The sequence below is a fragment of the Sapajus apella genome, unplaced genomic scaffold, assembly GCF_009761245.1.
Source record: "Sapajus apella isolate SASKATOON/1434 unplaced genomic scaffold, GSC_monkey_1.0 scaffold2, whole genome shotgun sequence".
Taxonomy (NCBI): domain Eukaryota; kingdom Metazoa; phylum Chordata; class Mammalia; order Primates; family Cebidae; genus Sapajus; species Sapajus apella.
The window spans coordinates 39,423,005-39,446,295 of record NW_022436942.1 but is presented as its reverse complement, the minus strand read 5'-3'; the positions used below and the strand labels follow the sequence as shown (position 1 = coordinate 39,446,295).

Sequence of the window (23,291 nt, the reverse complement as noted above, 5' to 3'; positions counted from 1 at the left end):
GAGAAAAAAATAGATTCCACTTTTAAAAATGTAATTAAACAATACTAAATGTGTTTATCTTACAACTTCTTGAGGTTATGCTAAATTTTATTGTGAATCTCTAACAGGCCAATACTATATATGATATTTCCTAACCTTGCCTGATCTTAGGTCCCTATTACTATGAAGCATGCTATGAGTTTAATGTTCTGGAGAACACATGTTCAGAATGAATTAGGTAGTAATTTAATAAGGAAATAACATGATTTAAGTAAATATAAAACAAACTGCTTCTAATATCATGTTTTACTATTCAATGACATTCATAAGCATACCAAAAATATTTCATTCATTCCCTATGTTCTTACCATCTGGTGGCGTGAATACTGAAAGATTTGACTTGGGTCCAATCCCTGCACTGGTTTCAGCCGCAATATAGATGTCATACATTGTAAATGGTGTTAGGGTAGTGAATGCATACTTAAGGTCCTTTGTGCTGTTATCCAAAATGCGACCTATAAAAGTGGAAGATACCTATGGATTATTTTTTATCAAGCACGCAATCATTTTCACATTTAAGTACAGAACCAAGACAACAATTCAAGTGTTAAGTTGTGCACTAAAATTTGTTATTATAATATCAAAACTGGATATATTTTAAACATGTGTCTTAGTAGTACACTGATATCAATTTAATGAAAACAAATGAAAGAACATGAAAATGTTCCAGTGCTTAAAATTATTTTTATTTAATCAAAGAGCCCTTTTGAATTACCATGTTATTTTTGACATATTGAAAGGGGAAACATCAAATTTTATCAATTCCGAAAGTGACCAGATTTCAAACTCAAATTTATTCGATTAAAATGCTAAATAATGTCATTATCTTCTTAAGAGGATATTTTTAGGAAATATTTCTAGTTTAGCTTCTGAACAAAATTCCTTAGTCTGTTACCACAATTCTTTAAACCTTCAACTTTGCTTTGAATGTTTCCTTTACCTTCTTGCTCTAACTGCAAACTGGCTCTTTCCTAAGAACACTGCTTTTGTTCCCCTACAGCCACTTCAAATGGTGGCAGTCTATTTTTGCCACACAGCTCTCAAGTAACCAGGCCTTTCAGTATGGTAGACGTTGTCCTTGCTCCTCATTGCTCCATTTTATTCACTAATCTCCCTCCCTCCTTATAAAAGCCCACAGCTTTAAATTCTATGTTACCAATGACATCCACTAGGCCTCACAGTTGTAATCTACTAATCCAAGGGTCATTTACTCCCATGGTTTAGCTTTTGGTTCAAGGCTACCATCTTAATTTGTGCTGATTTTAATATCCTGAGAGATAGCCCTTAAATTGCTTAGATATTTCCTTAAATAATCTAGTTTTCTAAAATTTCAGCCACTCCCTCAAGATCATAGCTTAGACATTACTAACATCAATTATGGCATATCATTAAGAATGTCAGTTTCATGCACCTTTTTATAACCACTTTTTCCTATGTCCTTTACATTTCCTCTAGAATCCTAAACTGATAATTCTTTAAATTCACTGAAATCAACAATCCATTGATTTAATCACCTATTTTATTTTTGTTTTATTTGACCCCTCACCACTCGATTTCCCCTCTTTATCCAGCTTTGGTGTCAATTTCAATTATAATCACTGCCTTACACATGCCTCCAACCCCTTGCCCTTCTCTTCTTGAAGGGAGCTGGAGAACCTCACAAAACCATCAACTGATACCACTTTATTTGTAGCCAAACCTCAAACAAGCCCTACCTGGTGCCTGGAATCTTACTCAACTTACATAGTCAATGGTCCAATCACTCTACTCTTCTGAATGATTATCTTACACTTATCTTCTCTGCTCAGACCTCTAATATCTTCTGCCCTATCTTCACTCCCAGCTAATGGTCTTGCTTCCCATTACACTAAAAAAAGTAAACCAATTAGAAAATATTTGCCACAGGCTCCCACCAACACAACTATGTATTTACCAGCATCTATACCCATATACTCTGCCTTACAATGTATAAGAACAAATTATGGACAAATTATCTGTATTTTTATCTCAAACCAATCACTACATTTGAGAAAAAGATCTCACCTTCTGCCTACACAGACACCTTTCCAGTAATTCTCCTTTTTCTTACATCATTAACATTTTCCTTATTTTCCTCATTTCCATCAGCAAACAAACATGCTTTATATGTTCTTACTGAAAAGAAACCTGTTGACTCCACTTATCCCCACCCTTGCTCTCTATTCGCTGCTTTGCTTTGCAGCTAAACTCAAACGAGTTTCTACACCCCCTGTTCCAGCAATCTTCTCCCATTTACTCTTAAGCTAATTCAATTAGGTATTTACCCTACATGCTCCGCCATACTGGAAGCATGTGATCACTCCCATGTTGCTAAATGTAAACGTTGCTAAATGCCTCTCACTCGATTTATCAGCCAGCCTCACAAATGAAAGAGTACCTCAGATAAGTATTGAACAATAATATTGGATAGAAAAGACGTAGCTGTGTATCCATGTCTGTTTCTGTGTACTGGATGGGTGAGTGGAGGCAATTATCTTTTTTAGGAAGTAAAAAAAAATCAGAATTTTAAGAGCATGAGTTACTTAGGGATGAAAGGCAAAGGTTATTCATGATGGTGATGAGTGATTCATATCACAGAAATTGCAAAATAAAATAGTTGAAAGTCTGTATCTTTTTTGATGCTCCCAAATAAATGATACTATGTAGCTTTATGTTATTTAATCATTGTTAGAATAAAATTTCTTTCATAGAACCATAGGATCTCAATCAGGAGAGAATCTTAGACTTTACATAATTCACATAAATATTATATTAGACTTTACATTAAATATTATATTATTATATTACATAAAAATATAATATTTGAACCTCTCAAAATATCTCTGACAAGTGTATGCCCAGGTCCTGCTTCCTTACAAAGATGGAGAACTTGCCACTTCATAAAGCTGCCCAAAATTTTTAATATGTTTTCTTTTTTAAAGCAGTTTTAGGTCCACAGCAAAATACAGCAGAAGTCACAGAGATTTTCCATGTTATTTTTAGAGAGCTCTTTATAATTATTTTTTAAAAATGGGTTCCTAGCAGTAAATAGAAATCTGATTTAATATAGTCAAAGTCCATTGTTCTTGATGAATGAAAGCCAAGGTCTTCTTGTTCAAATATTTGAAGATGTGTAACTCCACTAACACTTTGGTCTTGAGGATTTATCACTAGTTTTTTCATGTGCTTCACATGAAATGTGGAACATGAATTGTGTTTTGTCATTCTTATACTCATTTATTATTTTAAATTAAAAAATCAGAGGACCTCACCTTCCTTATGACTTTCCTTTTGTTTGCTTTAATCTTAGGGTCTTTTAAAAAGAGTCTGATATTTTTAAAAAGAGTTTGATATTGGTAACATATTTTATGATTCTTACTCCAAAAGGCAAACATAAAACCAATTAAGACTTACCTGAAGGTCCATATAGTTCAACTCTATAACTAAATTTCCCTGTTACTATAGTTGGTGGGTCCCATAAAATTGAAAAGGACTTTCCTGTGATGTTGCCTGTTACACAGTTTTGTGGTGGTCCTTCAGGTACTAAAATGAGTATAGAAAATAAATACATAATGTATTTTAAATGAAAGAGCACCCTATTAAATACACCTAATAAAACACAAAGTCAGAGAAATAAAATAAAATACCGCACTTAAAAGCAGAGTTTTTTTAACTTAAAAAATAAAAAAAATGGAATATAATTGAAACTTGTGAATAACACAAGCTGGATTATCAGATTAATTTATTTGTAACAATTACTGATTTTATTTAATGCTTTATATTATTTCACTGTGCAAGTTTCATGCTAATATTCATTGTAATATATTTATTGTCAAGTTACATTGTCCAGAAACATTTAATACCTGCATTTATATATATACATATATATCTTGCAACAAAGGCTGGATATCTGGCTTGATAAACACCTTCTCTCTTATTAACGCAGGTAGAAGTTTCAAGAAAATAGCCCTCAAAAATTGACAATAATTTTTACTTTTTGTATCAATATTTGTATTTTGTTCTAAGAAGAAATTTATAACCTACAGTTGGAGGATTCAAATGTAGTATTGGTAACATATAAAAATAATAATGACATTTTAAATTAGTCAGTTTTTCATAGAAGTTTATTCTTTCTTTTAATTGAAATAAAACAATTCCAAATATTTTTCAAAACAAAATTAATGTCTACCAAATTTCACCTTGTATGACCCTCATGAAATTATTTTTTTATTGTATAAGGAGTATGGAAGAAGAAAATGATATAATTCAAACATGATATTTAAATTAACAAAACAATTCAAACATATGAAATGAAAAATGAAGCAAACAGCTTTGTTATTAGAAAAAAAATGCTTTAGTGAAATTATCCTATCAATAATTTTCAATAACTTCAGAAATTAGCAATTACAACCTAATGCCTGATGCTATGTATTATATGCATGATACATAACTGATATTAGATATGTATTAGATATCTAATATTAGATATTAGATATCAGTTATGTATCATGCATATAATACATACCTATATATAATGGGACTATATCAATAGCCATGAAATTTTATAAATATATCAAATATACAAATAAATACATATATTTACATGAATACTGATATAGTACCATAATTAAATATATGAATGCCTTACCTGAAAATATGTTCTCATAAAATTTAGTAGTAATAATAATATCTAATTATTCTCATTTAATTTTAACACTGCCACCATAAGGAAGGTACTACTACTGTCTCTATTTTTCAGATGAGGAAACTACAGTGCAAATAGGATATAAATAAGTACACATTTTAGCTACTGCTTGTATCTGATACTGAAATGTTAATCACATGTTTGTTCTGCTACTGCAGGTATCTTCGCTTTTGATAATGGCAATAACAGTGAGAGAAGGCTGTAGACAATTATCAATGATTTAGAACAGCAAAGATGATTACAAAAAATTGCTGAGATTATAAAGGATAAAAGCTTGTATTAGGATCATGGTTAGTAGCTCAAGAACTGTTTCTTTCAAATCTTCTTTCTCCTTTTAAATACTTATTTGTACTATAATATAAAAGAGTATAGAAATTTGAAGGAACCCCAGATGGGATGCCTATCGTATATTATTAAGGAAAAAAGTTACTGGAGTGTAAGGAAGATTAAAAATAAATATCTATATGAATAAAATAAAACATTATTCTCTAAAAAATTTAAATCTTTTTGTATACAAAAAGTGAACCATACCTGATTCCGGTGTTCTGACAATCGTACTATCAATATAACCTGCTTCAGTTGTAACTGCTGAAACTTCAAAAAGATATGTCGTATAAGGTCTCAAGTGTGTCACTACAAAACTGATAGGCTCTTCCCACACAGAGCTGATCTTATTCTGTGCCATCGTGCTTGATGAATACGTGGTACGCAATGGAGGTGTAACTCTACCAAGTGCTGGAGAAGGGCTGGCTGTACTCCATAAAAAAGATTCACTATTCTCCTAGTAAGTAAAATAATATCAATGAAGAAATTATGTTGTATTTCTTGGTGAACATGAAAATGAGAACATATCATTCATTTCTTTTTCTTTTATGCTATATATACACATATAACATGCAAGTTATGGACAAATTGGCTAGATTTTAATTGTACCCATTATGTCTGCAGTTTTAGAAGAGAATATATTTATCGTATTCCTTGTACCTTAGTATTTATGAATAGAATTTCAAGTGGCTTAAAATAAAGGTAAAACTATAGCAAAATTATTTGTAAGAATTTTTAACCTACCTGTTAACAGTGCAAGAGACAAAGAGCTGAAATAATTTTACTTTTGTGAATGTTCAAGTATAGGCTACTTTCTTACTGTTAATGATCGTTCTTTCTCATAAGTACTCTAAAGTACTAACATGCCACTAGCTCACGTGTTAGGTGTGTGCATGTGTTAGAAATATATCCTAATTAGAAAAATATTTTTAGACTTTTATAAAGTATTTACAACAAAAATAACTGTGACAGTTTTTTCATTAATAACAACGCAAAGATCGCAAAAATGATTTTAGGAAAAGCATTATGCTTATCATATAATAAATTATGATGCTTATTATGTAGTAAAGCATTACTATTATGAGGTTTATTATCAATGCCCAGAGTAATAACAAATTCTTTACCAAAGATATGTGCAACAAAAACAATCTACCTCCGCAAGTTTGACCTCGACTATTACCCTACATGTAATCTTCCCTCCTGCCACGTGGAAGTAAAATATTTTCTCCAATTATATCTTATACTTTTCCACCTCAGGGCTTTATAAAGTCTCCTCCACCTGGAATGCCCCCATCACACTATCTCTCTCTGTCCATGCTCCATGGTGTATCACAAATGCTACTCCTTTTATGAAGCCTTTTTAGAACTCCCTAATGATTTTAATCTCTCACTCTTGAATTCTCAAACCTTTCCTATATTCTACCTGAATAAGGCCAATTGCATATAGCATAATACTGTAAGTAATCAAATAATTAATAAAACTTTGTATATAACATGGTACCATAAGTAATCAATTAATTAATAAAATGGGTAAAAATACAGTATCTATATGTTAGAAGTGTGAAAATATGTTTATCTATGATTTTCAAGACATAGAAAGTGTTGTGTGATACTTACATTGCATTCTGGCAATTTCCCAGTCAAAATGTCCTCTACTCTGATTGAGACATCTTTCACTACTATTCCATTTCTGGCATGTTTGACACTAATCTTGAAGCTGGTAATTTTGCCATTTGGTTGCCGAGGTAAATACCAAATCAGGTTTACTGCTGAAGAGTTGTAGGCCTCAACTGTGAGATTCACCACTTTTCCTGGAGCTGGGGAAAAGAAGGATTGAGAAGGAAAAAATCTTGTTATAAAACTTAGAATTGCATTTATATAATTTCATGGTATATGAAATTAAATATACAATACACTGCATAAAATCTATTTGTGTAAGGCTTTTATAAATATATTTAATTAACCTGGGCTAATACATGCATTGATGAAATGCTTCAAATAAGTATGAAAAAAATTCAATCAATAGTTGTTTGTGAATACACAAAAAAGTTGGGATAAGCTTCCTATTTCTTTAAATATTTTGGAATAATGCATTTTCATTAGATGTGAAAAAAGTAGCAAATTGAATCAATTGTCCACCATTTTCACTAAAAAGTACATTTCTGGAATGTTTATAAATGCCTAGGGCCTAATATCAAGTGATACACTCCAATTGATTATTATTACTGTATTTAAAATTTTTTAAACCCTCAAAATCAACTTTCTTCAGAATTTCATTATGCTTTTCTATAACTTATTGATTATATAGAGTAATAAAAATAATAATCTGAGTTCTGTTTTAGTTGGCATGAAGCCAATATGAAGCTCAAATTAGGAGAAATTATGCCCATTAACTTCATGGTAATGTATGTAAAACTGATTGAGTAAAACACCAAGATCATTCAGAATATAAAATAAATGTGACAAGTCACTTTTGAAAGAAATCAAAACAAAACAAAACATCTGAGATAAAAACAATAAGTGATAATAAAGATGCCTAATATTAAGATGCCAAATAACCAGCATTTCAGTTTACACCGTACAGAAAAATGCTAAAATATAATTTATAAATAATAGTCACATAAATTACATAAGAAAGATCTTTGGAAGGAGGTCTATATATCAATGATATAAGGTAGTAATTAAGGGAGTTCAGGACAGCAGCATTCTAATAAAAATAAAACAAAATGCAACTGCTATTGGGAATAATGTTGGATAGGATGTTAGCAATGAGGGTGAGATTCAAAATACACTTTGATGATTGTGCTGGTAAGATTTACTGCTAGATTAGATGTGTACTGTGAGAGAAAAGAGTCACAGATGACATGAAGATTTTTCCTCTATGCCACTAGAAGAATGGAGGTATCTTAAATTGGTTTGATAATGACTAAATGTTATAGAATAATATAATAACCATTAAAACCCATGTTTCCAAAAGTCTATGTCATAACACGCCTGTGACTTAATGTTCAAAGGAAAAGGCAGGATATAAACTTGCATACATAGCACAAGCTAATTTTTGTTAATGTGTAGTCTCATAGATATATATTAATGGGGGAAATAGACCAGCCAGAAATGCACGAAAATGGTAAAAGAGTTTTTCATAAGTCTGTGGATAATTTTCATTTTGTTTTTTTATTCTTGTTTTTTCAAAGTTTTGTAAGATAACATTTACTACTCTTATAATCAGAAAGAATAATACATATTTCAATGAATAAATTAGCCATACGAAAGTACTCTAAAACTAATTGAGTGTCCATGCTATAAGAATTGTATGTATTTTAGTGTCATTTATACACACACACACACACACACACACACACACACACACACACACATATTTTGACGAAGTCTCACTCTGTCACCAGGCTGGAGTGCTGTGGCACAATCTTGGCTCACTGCAACCTCTGCCTCCCAGTTTTAAGTGATTATCCTGCCTCAGCCTCCCAAGTAGCTGGGACTACAGGTGCGTGTCACCATGCCCAGCTAACTTTTATATTTTTAGTAGAGACAAGTTTTCACCATATTGTTCAAGATGGTCTCCATCTCTTGACCTCGTGATCCGCCCACCTTGGCCTCCCAAAGTTCTGGGATTATAGGCCTGAACCACTGCACCAAGCCTATATTCTTATTTATTTTAAATGACAGAAACTCATGACTAGGTCAATTTAAAATAAATGACAGGAAAATTACCACTTTCTGCAGTTTGGAAGAGAAATGGATCACTAAACACTCCGATACCAGCACTGTTTTCAGCAGCAACCTAGAACAAAGCAAAAAGATTGTGTTCAAATGTTTTACTCCCTGAAAAAAGAGAATCTAAAATTTAAAAAACAACTTTGACTTATCCATAAGATAAATGCCAAAGATACTTTTGTAATACTGTCATGAAACAAGGTAAATATGGAGCTATCCATATAATTAACTTATAAAGTATTATTGTCAAAATTTTATAGATGAGAAAACTGGCGGAGAGAGGTCAAATATCTTGCCCAAGGTCACAAAGGAATAAATGGTAAAACAAGAATCCAGTCGCACTTGGGTTTATTTCAAAAGCTCAGTCTTTCTCTACTATATCCACTACATAAAAGATGCTACAGCTATTTCTGTAACAAATGCAAGAGACTACGTATACAGTACCTTAGAGTTCACAATCTAATCAGGCAAATAAATACTCAAAAACTTGTTTTAAAAATAAGTAGATTTAATTAATAATTTAAACTAAAAATTCTAGAATTTTAAAGATAAAAAAATTTGACTTCAACAATCTCTTTCAATTGATTAGAACAGACAGAGAAAATATCATAAATGAAATTAAGACTCAAGCTTTTGTAATTGCCATGACTGGAATCATAACTTGGCTTAACTGTAGCTCCACCAATTCTCAGATAAGTAGCTTCAAGCAATTTACTTAACTGTTGTAAGTAACATTTTTCTTGTCTTTAAAATGGGAATAGTAACGTATCTATGTTATAGGATTATGCTGAGGAGTAAATGAAATAGCATATGTAAAATGCTTAACAGGATTTTCCCCATAGCATGACTTATACTGAAGATATCAAATGTACCATGCCAAATACCCTTTGGAATTCTGCAATAACTAACATTTATTTGAACAGAGTAAAGGTTACACAATGATTTATAAAATGTGGGATGAAACGGAGACTAAGGGCTTCCCAATAGACCTTAAATAAGAGAATTCAAAGGAATAAAAATTCAAACTCCATAAAAATAGATCTAAACAGAACTAGGCTGACTAAATCACCTTCCTATCAGAAATAGTCTCTTATAGCACACATTAAAAATTTTTAATTATGCCCAATAGCATATATTGACATATTAATAATCTGAATATGTGCATGTTGACACAAAATACCTATATTATATGATACTCAGATGTCAGAAAAAGGTTGCCTATTCTTTAAGCTATGTTTCCTTCATAAAATAGTCATCAATAGTCTATTTTGACTTCTACATGGGTCAGAATTTGTTTCTTTCTTTTCTCATGGTGGGAATCATACTATTACTATTTGCTTTCTAGTTCCGACCGTGTTCTTAATTCTGCAAATAGGCATAGTTCCAGTAAGGAAAAACTTCCTGGCAAAATCTCTCCCAATATTTCTTATCCTCTAGGAAGAACATCTCAGTTATATAAAATCCCATATTTACACAGGTTTTGTATATTTTCTTCTCTATATTTAACTATTTTCAAGGCCTAAAGAAGATATTAATGTTATGTTGAGGGAGGATCCAGAAGATATTTGTATTCTTTATTATCTCTTGGAAATGTCATAGATATCCCTTAACTGGAAGCATTTTCCTATGACCTAACTAATTTAGCCCTGCTTTTTATAAGCTCATCTTTCTGTAGTATTCAAATAAGATTATGTTAAATTTTGCATATTAATTACATAAAGGACTAAACATTTTTATAAATGCAAAAGACATAGTAAATGTCCAAGAACTGTTTGTTGAAAGTAACTACATTGAGTTCACAATTCTTAGCAAAAGTGGCTCTTTAGAAATGTTCAAACCAATATCCAAAATGTCAACAACAGATATGTATATACAACAAGGTTGGAAGAAAAATCAAAAGTAAACTACAAGTTTAATTTAAAGATGAAATATTTTCACTTATAAAGGCAAAACTCTTTAATTTAAACAATTCATTTTTGAAAAAAGTCACTAAGCTAAAGTTTTTCAAAATAATTGACCAAGTTTTCTATTTCATAAAGTATCAAAGATAATTTGTAAAGACACTCTATAAAGTACAATGCGCAGAGATAGCTAAAACTGTTTTTAAAAGCTTTAGCTTAGTGACTTTTTCAGAAAATAAATTAAGTTTAAATTAAGTAATTTAGCCTTTATGAGTTTTGTAAGTAAAAATAGTCTACGTTTTTATTAAAGTTTTTTTCAATACTTTTCTCCCAACCCTGTTAGTTATATGATTATCTCAATGGATGGAGAAAAAACATTTGATTAAATTCAATATCCTTTCATGATAAAAACCCTCAACAAACTAGGCATAAAAGGAACATATGTCAAAATAATAAGAGCCATAATATGACAAACCCACAGCCAACATGAATGGAAAAAGTTGAAAGCATTCCCCCTAAGAAATAGAACAAATGTAGGATGTTTACTCTCACTACTCCTATTCAACACAGTACTGGAAGGCCTATCCAGAGCAATCAAGCAAGAGAAAGAAATAAAAGGCATCCAAATTGAAAAACACGAAGGCATACTACCTTTGCTCACTGATGACATAATTGTATATCTAGAAAACCCCAAAGACTGCTTCAAAATAATAATCATAGACTTGATAAACAACTTCCAGTGAAGTTTTGGGACATAAATTCAGTGTACAAAAATAAGTAGCATTTCTATACACCAGTAACATTCAGACTTAGAATGAAATCAAGAATTAAATTCATTTACAATAGCCACAAAATAAAATAAAAGATCTAGGAATACATTTTACCAAGGAGGTGAAAATCTCTACAAAGAGAACTACAAAACGCTCATGAAATAAATTATAGATGACACAAACAAATGGAAAAACATCCCATGATCATGGATTGGAAGAATTAACACACCATACCACCCAAAGCAGTCTACAGATTCAACACAATTCTTATGAAATTACCAATGTCATTTTTCACAGAATTAGAACAGCAATACTAAAGTTCATATGAAACCATAAAAGAGCCCAATTATAAAAGCAATCCTAAGCAAAAACACAAATCTGGAGCCATCACATTATCTTACTTCAAATTATACAGCAAAGCTATAGTAACTAAAATAGCACAGTACTGGTACAAAAATGCACATATACATTAATGGAAGAGAATAGAGAACTCAGAAATAAAACCACATACGTATAACCAACTGATCTTCAACAAAGTTGACAAAAATTAAAAAATGAGGAAAGGATATCTGTTCAATAAAAGGTGCTGGGGAAACTGGCTGGCCATATCCAAAAGAATAAAACTGGATCCCTATATCTCACCACACACAAAAATTAACTCATGCTGGATTAAGGACTTAAACATAAAACTTGAAACTATAAAAATCCTAGAAGAAAAACTAGGTGAATCTCTTCTGGACATTGGACTAGACAATTTATGACTGAGACGTCAAAAGCAAGTGCAACAAAAACTAAAATAGACTTAAATGGGACTTAATTAAACTAAAAAGCTCTGTGCAGCAAAGGAAATAACTCACAGAGTAAACAGAGAACATACAGAATGGGAGAAAATATTTGCAAATTATGCCTTCAACAAAGGACAGATATCCAGAATCTATAAGGAATGCAAACAATACAACAAAGAGAAAAATCCCATTAAAAAGTGGGCAAAAAACGTAAACACACATTTCTCAAAAGAAGACATACAAGTGGCCAATAAGTATATTAAAAATGCTCAACATTAAGAATTATCAAAGAAATGTAAATTAAAACCACAATGAGATGTCATTTTATACCAGTCAGAATGGCTATTATTAAAAAGTCAAAAAAAAAAAAAAAAGCAGATGGCAGTGTGGATGCAGAGAAAATGAAACACTAATATGCTGTTGCTGGAAATGTAACCTCTATGAGAAACGGTATGGAGATTTCTCAAAGACCTAAAACTAGACCTGCCATTCAACCCAGCAATCCCACTATTATGTATCTATCCAAAGGAAAGGAAAACATGGTAAAAATACAAAAAATTAGCAGGGCATGGTTGCGGGTGCCTGTAATCCCAGCTACTCGGGAGACTGAGACAGGAGAATCTCTTGAACCCGGGAGGCAGAGGTTGCAGTGAGCTGAGATTGTGCCACTGCACTCCACCCTGGGTGACAGAGTGAGACTCTGTCTCAAAAAAAAAAAAAGAAATAAAGAAAACATGGTATCGCAAAGACACCATCACTCATGTTTATCACAGCACTATTCACAATAGCAAGGTCATGGAATCAATCTAAGTATTCATCAATGTTTGATTGGATAAAGAAAGTGGGATGTATATATACCATAACATACTATGCAGGTATAAAAAAAAAATCATGTTCTTTTCAGCAACATGGATGGAGCTGGAGAACATGTCCTAAGTGAAATAACTCAAAAACAGAAAATCAAATAACATACATTCTCACAAGTAGGAGCTAAAAATGAGTATACATGGGCATAATAATGGAAATAATAAACACTGGAGATTTCAAAAATGGGGAAGATGGGAGAGGGTGAAGATTGAAAAATTACCTATTGGGCACAATGATTTCTATTTAAGTGACAGGTACACTAGAAGCCCAAACCCCACCATTACGCAATATACCCATGTAGCAAACCTGTACACATACCCCCAAATCAAAAATAAATTTAAAAAAAAAAACAAGATATTTCTTTGGAGTCTAAATTTTATATATAGATCAAGGCCATGTTCTTAGACCATAATATCTCAACACCTGGCAAAATTATTTTGACTGTTTGGTTTTATTATTTTACCCTTAGCTGTTATGGAAAGAAGTTTACAAAATCCAGTCCTGCAGCTATTAATCCTTCAATGAAGACTTTCTTTCCAATCTAAAGCACCAAAAAAAAAAAAAAAAAAAGAAATAAAAGAAAATATTTGAGCTCCCCTATGCAATTAGTATACAATTTTCATACATAAATAGTATAACAGATTTATTTCCCTTTTTACTTTGGTTCCTAGGAAATTGGAGAATAAAATTTGCAAGTCAATTTTTAATAACTGTGTAACATCCTACGGTTTACATATCTACATTCAAACTACCCTGGCCTCTTGTTTGAATTTAACCTTTCCTTCTTAAACTTTACATAATTTTTATTTTCTAGAGTATTATATTATATTCACACATGTATATATATAAATACAAAAATATTCATAGAAAAATAAAAAAGGCAACATATAAATATACATAAAAATTAAAATGAAAAGAGACAATAACATTTTACCAAGTTTTAAAATCCCAGGTGGGTGTGAGGCCATTTACTCTGACCACTGTTCATCAGTCGTGGACTGTATTTAGCTGTAAAGCCTTGAGAAGTTGGGAAAAACCTCTTACGCTTTTAAAATGAATGAAATGTTTCAATACTAAGTAGTCACATACAAAATAATTACCTTAATTTCATATGTTGTTCCAGGATTAAGATTAGTAAGAAGAACTTCCAGACTGTCTGGCTTTGCTCTAACTTGTGTATATACTGTTTGCATCCATGGACAAACTTCCTTATATTTGACAATGTAGGATATAATTCTTCCATTTGGATTAGTTGGTGTATTCCAAGACAGAAGAATCCCAGCAGATCCGACTCTTTCCCCGGCTAGGAAGACTGGAGGTCCTGGTTCTATTTTTTAAAAACTCATTTTGTTAAAAGCTCAAATAATTATGGTATTTTCACAAAAAAAACACGTAATAACAGTATTTACAAATGTAAAATTTGAAGTTTCCAAAGAGCAATATGAGTTTATACTCCCTAGAGCTCTGCTACTATAAAAAAAAATGCTATGGGGAATACCAAAAGCATTCTTTTATAAGAATGTAAAAAAATGGAATGCTACTAAATACTACATGCCAAATACACTTTTGATGCCAAATCATTTTTAAAAGAAATTCACTTAACTCAAGGCTTACACAGAAAAACTAACAAGAACAATCTTACAAATGGAATAATCCTTCCTGAGGAAATATAGCCAGTTTATTTTCATGGTTCTCTATTATTTAAATGTTAGCATTAACAGTCTCTCTGATCTATTTCCCAAACAAGTATAGAGTAATTATCTTTGCACTTTGAAAGTAAGGGAAGCTGAAGAAACAGCAGAATGCAGGTTCTAGGCAGATCACTTTCTTAAGTTTCCATTTTGGCTTAATTATTCTACACTGTTTTCATGAATTTAATGTACATGTTGCCAATATAAGTATTTCCATACAGTAGAATTATACTGACTCCAAATACTTTACTTAAAAACTAATTTAAAACATATACTCACTTGTTACATTTGTTGTCACTGTTCTGCTCATAGGTGAGCTGTATGTTGTAGCAGAAATTGAAGAGATGGTTATATCGTACCTAGTCCCAGAAACAACATTGGAAACATCAACCTAGAACACCACAAACAAATAATTGCATTAAAATTCTGGAAAGCAAGAGAGCTAAAATAAATCTAACACTTAAAAAATTAACACTTCACTATGTAACTCTGCACTGTTTATAACATCACAATGTTTCATATTATTGTAAAATACAGATTTGTTATATAACTACTTACCAAATAACTTTAAAATAAATATGTATAAAACATACTGTGTTATCCCAGCCTAAGTCAGCATTTCTATCCATCCTAGTTCACTGTCACAAGGAACAAATTCAAGTCTTGAGAAATCTATAGCCCATGGCTTAAAACTTGCTTTTAAAGAGTATATATGAAATACCTGTGTCTCTGAAGTCCCAATAAAAAGTAAAAGAAAAATGATAAGAAAATCCATCTTTATTACATTTTTCAGGCAGTAGAATCACACTGATGGCTCTAGAGAGAAATGTTGCCTGCATTAATGATTTAAAGACAGATCCTTCTGGCAAGTACACAATTAATGAGCCCGTATTACTCAATAGCTCTGCCTTTTCTTTGTTAAACTATTCATGAACGCTTGGATGACTGGCTGTAGGTTCAGGGTGAACTTAAAAAAAAAAAAAAAAGCAGCATAGATGTTGCTAAGGTAACAGTCCACCGATGCGCAAACTTACTCCCATCAATTTGACATCAATGTTTTTGTCTTCAACTTATGCTTTCAAAAACCCAACAAGAAGTAAGTTTTTGTAGTGGATTTTCATAAAGAACTTTTCTATTGGGACCAAAATATAAATACAACTAGGCTCAGCAAGTACGATAATGAAAACTATACCTGATATTCTCCACCTCCAAGATCTCTGATAGTAACAAAGCCACTGTCAGGAACAAGATCCACTTGATATCTTTCCACATGACCAGAGGGTAGTCTCCAGTGCAGAGAAAAGGAATGTGTGGAAATACTGAAGACTTTAAGTTTCCTAGGTTGATCTGGTTCTGATATTGAAAAACAGAGGTTTAAAATAAAGTTATTCTCCTAAAGTTTCAAAAAAAAATAGAAAAGAAAATCAATAGTATAGGTTTCTAGTTCCAAAATAATCATGTTGTTAAAAATCACTGAGTACAATAAATGATCTTTAACAATACTTGGGTGTTAGGCACGTAAATGTTTAACAATATCTAGTTTTTAGGTGTAACTATCAGAAATAATGTAACAATTAATTTTCTGTTTCTGGAATAGTTCTTATATGCCAAAATCTGTTGGTTGACCAGATTGTTTCTAAAAGCTTTAAAACTATTATTCTCAGCAAATTGACACAAGAACAGAAAATCAAACACTGCATGTTCTCACTTATAAGTGGGTGTGGGACAATGAGAGCACATGGACACAGTGAGGGGAGCATCACACACTGGGGTCTGTTTTCGGGGACTAGGGGAGGGACCGCAGGGGGTAGGGGAGGGATAACATAGGGAGAAATGCCAGATATAGTGACGGGGTGATGGAGGCAGCAAACTACATTGCCATGTATGTACCCATGCAACAATCCTGCATGATCTGCACATGTACCAAAGAACCTAAAGTACAATAAAAAATGTTTTAAATCATTTTAAAACAAAGTAAATATAAACTATTCATCCAATTACTTGGAAATTTACCAAACAGAAGATAATTGGAAAAATATATAAGCAATATCTTTCAGATTTTTTTAAGGGAGGGTATTTCTGATAAATATTTTTATTTTATCTTTCTAAAATTTTTAATGTCTTTTTCCCTTCCTATAGTGCTGATCTGATAAACGTTTGGTTAGATGCTTCTCTAAAGAAAAGTTTTCATATCAGAAATGAAATACAGTCATAAAATAAGTATCAATTGTTTTAGCCATTTCAACCATATTTTTCTATGTTTGCTTCTACTTTTTCAAAAATTTTGTTTATGCCGCCTGTATCTCCTTGAAGGGAGTTTTCACATAAAGTTCTTCTGATTGGTTGCCAGTGAGTCAAGTTTGCACTCTGCCTTATCCTTAGTACAGATTCCAGACAAACAACATAGGGAGAGGAAGAGAGATTATGAAGCCAAGCTTGTAAAAACATACCTGATGCAGATTCAATCTAACACTGTTTCTAAGAGAAAGGAGGCTGGAATTAATTTTGAACTTCATTTATCATTTTAAAACACCACTGCCAGAGATGATTTGAAAATGGATATAAGAAAATAAAATGCATATTTTCTAACAAAATTGATAGAGCACATAGCATATAACAGGAATCTTAACATAATAGGTCACTTTCTCGGTGTTTCAAGGGAGAATGTTTTTGAAATAGTTTTTCTTTATCTCCTTTGAAAATGCTTCTAATGACTATAACACAATGTTGTCCGCCATACCCAAGCTTACATCAGTTGATTAATGCTTACTCCAGCATTCTCAAAGTTCCAAGCATTCTCTTGGTATCACCTGCAAATTGTCCACTACACTTTTCTGGTAACTCTAGGAATACTGTAAACCAAAGGCAAAAGTTCAGAGAAATACCCAGATTGTGATGGGTAGAATTTCTTTGTCAGACCTATGCCCTCTATATTCTCAAGATTGAGAGAAAAGAGCTTGATTCTCCTCACCTGCTACATTGAAATAGACAAAAATCTACCATGACTGATCAGTCTAACCAACTCTAACTCACATTTACTGATTTGTGTGAAGGTTAGTATTATTTCTTCAGGGACTCCAGAAAGTAAGTAGTATCTATGAAGTCTTAGACAAGAAACTAATGAAGACATGGAATAAGACTTTGGAAGGAAAAGGAAGACATGAGAAGTGAAGCGCTAGTTACTGGGATGGTGGCAAAACAGGATGTGGTTTCCTGGACTGTGGTTTAATATTACATACTGAATGACCCTTGGCTACTAATGAAGTGTGTCTCCCTAAGAGAAGAAAGAATATATTGGTCTGGACAATTACCAATCTGATCAAGAGGGAAGGCCTGGAATCTTCACAAGAGTTTGGTAAAGGCCTTTCCAAATAGCAGAGTGTATGGAAGTCCTGGAATTGAATAAAAATTGGAGTAACTGAGGAAAGCCAGACTGAGTTCCTGGGATCAAATAAGAAAGGGGAACAGACTGATGGTCTTGTAGGTCATACTAGAGGTTTTAAGGTTTTTATTACCTAAATTCAATGGGAAGCCACTGAAGAATTTTAAGCAGGAGAGCATAAAGCATCAGAGCTTGTTTTTTGGAAAAATATAATTTTGAAATGTGGTATATAAATTGGAGTGAGGTAAAAATGGCAGTAGGAAGCTAATTAGTAAAAAATCATGGTAGTCTGGGCCAAAAGGAGGGAAGCTTGGCTCAGAAAAAGGTAGAGGAGCCACAGCCATGCTTAAATCATTATGGAAGAGTGCAGCTTTCTGGTTAAGAGCTAGAAGATTCAATTAACTGAAAATAGACTCCATAATAAATACATAATTTATTTTCCATGGAATTTAATCTCTCAAAAGATAGGAAACTAAAAAACAAAAATACTGTTCTTGACCTAATTCTTACTAACCAATAAAAATCACATCATGAAGTGGAAATGTTTGGAGTTTTAAGAGGAAAAAAAAAATTACTTCATATTCAATTTAATTAGGGCCAGCAAAAAGAATTCAAGGTTTAATTAGATGTTTCTTCCAGACAGTAATTTTCTAAAAATTAATCCTCAGAACCCTGTATCATTAGAGCTTAATAGATGTTCTTTAATCAAAACACTTTGTCAAATAAGTTCTTAAGCAGCTTTATTTATTGCAGGGTATTTCGAAGCCTCAGATATGCTAATATATCTTGTAATTCTCTAAAGCACCACTGTGCAATAAAACCATAAAGTGAGCCCACAATGTAATTTTGAATTTTCTAGTAGCCGCATTTAAAAAGTAAAAAGGAACATGTAAGAATTGTAATAATATATTTTATTTAACCCAATATATCAAAAGCATTATTACCATGTAATTACCATAAAATTATTGAGGTGGTTATATTAATTTTTTCATAGTAACTCTTTGAAATTTCACATATATTTTAAACTTACAGTACCTCTGAATTCGGACTCGGCATGTTCCCAGGTTAAACAGTCACATACTGCTAATCACTACATGTTAGACAGTACAGCTCTCACTATAGCATCTCTTAAATTTTCCCTTGGCATTTCAGTGAATTTACCTAAAATTTCCTTTAGCATTTCAGTGAGTTCACCTAAATTTTATTTTGAGAAGCTGAGAAATATGATCCTATGGTCTGTGTCTACACAGAAAACAGCTTAATAGAGTTGGGAAGACATCCAATATATACAAAATCTTACATATCTCAGAACATTCAAAAAGAGTCAGACCTATCAAAATGGTATCAAGAAAGGAAGACTACAGTGGGCAGAAATTTTTAAATAAAATGCTAAGACTTTAAAAGCTTTATCACCATCGTTAACTTTATATTTTCTCTGCACTAACACTGTATCTGACAAGTTTGGAATCTCACATTTTAATTTTTCTGTGATTAAATTATAGGTTGGGCATAATATATACTATGACAGATAATGAAATATTCAAGCAGCAGACATACAAAATAAAAAGAACTAAATCCTAGTAAGTTTATGATACACTACGCACTGTGCTTAGCACTTTCACATATTGTTTTACGTAACACTTGCAACAACACTGTAAATACTACTATCGACATTTAAAAATGAGAAAACTGAGGAAGAAAGAATTTAAGTAACTCCATCAAGTCTCATAGCTAACAGGTAAATGGTAGAGGCAGGATTTAGACCCAGGGGCAAAGTCTTCAAGTTTCAATCACTATGGTAACTGTGTGCTCCTCTAACTTTCACACAGTGGCTTACAAATAACAGCAGGTTTTAAAATACTAAATGAATGAATTAATATTTTAGAATAGATTCAACTACAAAATTGGATGATCTATAATTTTCTTTCAAGCCTAAGATTATTATTTAAAGTGACCTCTAATTTAGGTTTAAGGGATTCAGTCTAAGTATGTCCAATGCCAGGGCAATATATATTTATCAAGTGCCTGTAGCTTCCTCATATTTTAGAAATAGGCTAGAAATAAATTATAAATAAAATAAACATCCTCCAAAAAGTCAGCATTATACTGGATGCCACCAGGGCATAAAAATCTATTTTTAACAGAGACACTGGGCACAGGTCCTAGAGTTGGATTACTGGGTTCAAATCCTGACTCTGCCATATAAACAAGACTTTAGGCGAAATAGTTAACATCTCTGTACCTCACTGGCCTCATCTATATGGAGATGATAACACCTCCCACGTAGTTGTGAGAATAAAATAATACATGTGAAGTGCTTAGAAGACTGCCTTGAACATAGCAAGAAATAAGTACTAAACGTAAGCTATGGTTAATAGTCGATTGCTATTTCCACTATTTTTCTCTAAAAGCCCTGGTCATCTCTCAGTCAAGCCATCTTGTTAACCTGTTTTTTATTTCTTAGCATAGCCCCTTCCTCATATCTACTCAGTCAATGCTTTGCTCAAAATGGATCCCCAAGTATTGCTCCATCGTCACCACCCTTCTCTTTATAAAAACTAAAACAGCAAGATGTTTTTCTGCTCTGGAGACCTCCACCAGGGAACTTGGATTACCATCTTTTCCCATTTCCTTTTATTATACTCGTCCCTCAAGTCAGTGTGCTATTCTAACAGGGACTTCAATTACTTACCTATAATCTCCCAAACCATCACCTAAACCACACTAGGCAACCAAAACATCAAGTTCTTACTATTTCATAAGTGCTCTTTAAGTAAAATGAAAACAAATATTCTGTATCTTTTCTGAAACTTTCCTGATATTGATACCACCTTGGTCACTTTTTCTTCTGACAAAATTTTCTCTAAGTGAGCAAATCCTGCCATCACACTAACCATACTCTTTCCTTTGCCTGTGTATAAACAAAATAATTTTTTATATTTTTCCTTCAATCTTTGCTCAGTGATCTATTTGATCTTTGTATGTAACCAAATATATCTGCATTTACCACTAGTTGTAATTTGGAGGACCTGTAACAATTTTCTAACAAAATTTTGGGGGGCCTGTAGCAATTTTCTTTTTTTGTTTTTGTTTTTTTTTCTTAGTTGTACTTTAGGTTCTGGGGTACATGTGCAGATCATGCAGGATTGTTGCATAGGTACACACATGGCAATGTGGTTTGCTGCCTCCATCCCCCCATCACCTACATCTGGCATTTATCCCCATGTTATCCCTCCCCAACCTTCCCACCCAACCAATGTCCCTCCTTTGCCTCCCCCAGAAGACCCCAGTATGTGATGCTCCCCTCCCTGTGTTCTCACTGTTCAACACCTACCTATGAGTAAGAACATGCGGTGTTCGATTTTCTGTTCTTGTGTCAGTTTGCTGAAAATGATGGTTTCCAGATTTATCCATGTCCCCACAAAGGACACGAACTCATCATTTTTTATGGATGCGTAGTATTTTATGGTGTATATGTGCCACATTTTCCTTGTCCAGTCTATCATTGATGGGCATTCGGGTTGCAATTTTCTAAAAAAAATTTTGATTGGCTCAATTGGGAGGATCCTACCAGCATCTAGTGAGTTAAGGCCAGGGATGCTGCTAAACATTCTACAATTAACAAGATATATCCTCACAATGGAGAATCACTCAGCCCAAAATGTCAATAGTGGTGAGGCTGAGAAACCCTGCCACAGACTAAAACTTCTAGAATGGATTCCACTTTACTATGTTTGATCGTATACTTTACCTTTCATAATACTCTATAGAAAAAGACATTTGACACATGATTTAACATATTTGCTTTTTAGGAATAGGTGAGATGTATAATATCTGTTTAATATAAACAGATGTTTCTCACCTTACAATGGGGTTATATCCCATTCAAAATAGATAATATTTTCCACTTATGATGGGTTTATCAGATGTAACTCCAATGTAAGTTGAGGAGTGTACTAAATACAAATTGTGTTGCATCATTGTAAAGTAGAAAAATCATAAGTTAAAGCATTGTAAGTCATAGATTATCTGTATAAATAGAACAAAAATATGTAAAGTGTTAATAGAATGTTTAAAAGCCAAAAAGAATCTCAGAGGTCATCTAATTTAAATTTCTCAAAAAAAAAAATAAATAAATAAATAAATTTCTCCGAAACTTGATACCCGAAGACAAGAGGTAACTTACCTAGGAGTACTCAGCTAACCAGTGTCAAATCCTGGAGTACAGCTGGAATATGAATTCCAAACTCATTCCTTATTTTGCATTATCACATATATATCACATTTAGGAGAATAATAGCGTATGTGTTAAGCAGAATAACGCCCAACCCCACAAAAGATGCCCCAATGCTAAACCCTGGGACTGTGACTATGTTGTGTTACATGGCAAAAGGCACTTTGCAGATGGAATTAAGATTAAAAAACATAAATAGAGATCAACCTGGATTATCCAGGTAGGCCCAATCTCATCATGCCAGCCCAAAAAAGTAAAAGAGGAAGGCAGAAGAGTCACATATGATGCGGGGAAAGACAGGGAATTTGAAGCCTGAGTGGCAGTCAACCCTCCTTTGTTGGAGACAGGAAAAGGATCACAAATCAAGGAATGAGGCATCATCTAAAAACTGGAAAGAACTGTCAGCTAACAGCCACCATGGAAATGATTACCTCATTCTACAACCACAAAGAATTGAATTCTGTAAACTACTTGAATAAGCAAGGAAATTATTCTCTCCTAGAGCCTACAAAAAGAAACACAGCCCTACTAGTAACTTGATTCAACCAGAGAGAAGTACATTGGACTTATGACCTACAGAACTATGAGATAATAAAATTGTGTTGTTTTAAGCCACTATCTTGTGATAATTTGCTATAGCAAAAACAAGAAACTAAGAAAGTGTTGACAGCCAAATAATAAATACCCATACCCTGAGTTATCACCATATGTCTGGGATCTTTGGGTCGTTTGTCTAATCCACAGCCTTAAAGATCACTTAAGAGTAATTCCCATGTGTTACTCTTGCAATCTTGTTCTTTTTTGAAAAATTTAAAACATTCATAGGCTTCGCAGCTTTCT

The 23,291-nt window shown here is 32.6% G+C and overlaps 1 protein-coding gene across 2 annotated transcripts in view; it reads right to left on the bottom strand.

Annotated features, from left to right (window-relative positions):
* The window catches only part of PTPRQ (protein tyrosine phosphatase receptor type Q), a 240,750-nt gene that overhangs the window by 200,310 nt on the left and 17,149 nt on the right, over positions 1–23,291 (bottom strand). For both annotated transcript variants that reach the window (XM_032296569.1, XM_032296577.1), the window contains 8 exons: positions 16,028–16,188; positions 15,115–15,226; positions 14,245–14,471; positions 8,819–8,888; positions 6,704–6,903; positions 5,294–5,543; positions 3,472–3,600; positions 348–494 (listed from right to left, as the gene is read on the bottom strand). In XM_032296569.1, the coding sequence (XP_032152460.1) occupies positions 348–494; positions 3,472–3,600; positions 5,294–5,543; positions 6,704–6,903; positions 8,819–8,888; positions 14,245–14,471; positions 15,115–15,226; positions 16,028–16,188 (1,296 nt within the window). The remainder of the gene's footprint in view (positions 1–347; positions 495–3,471; positions 3,601–5,293; positions 5,544–6,703; positions 6,904–8,818; positions 8,889–14,244; positions 14,472–15,114; positions 15,227–16,027; positions 16,189–23,291) is intronic.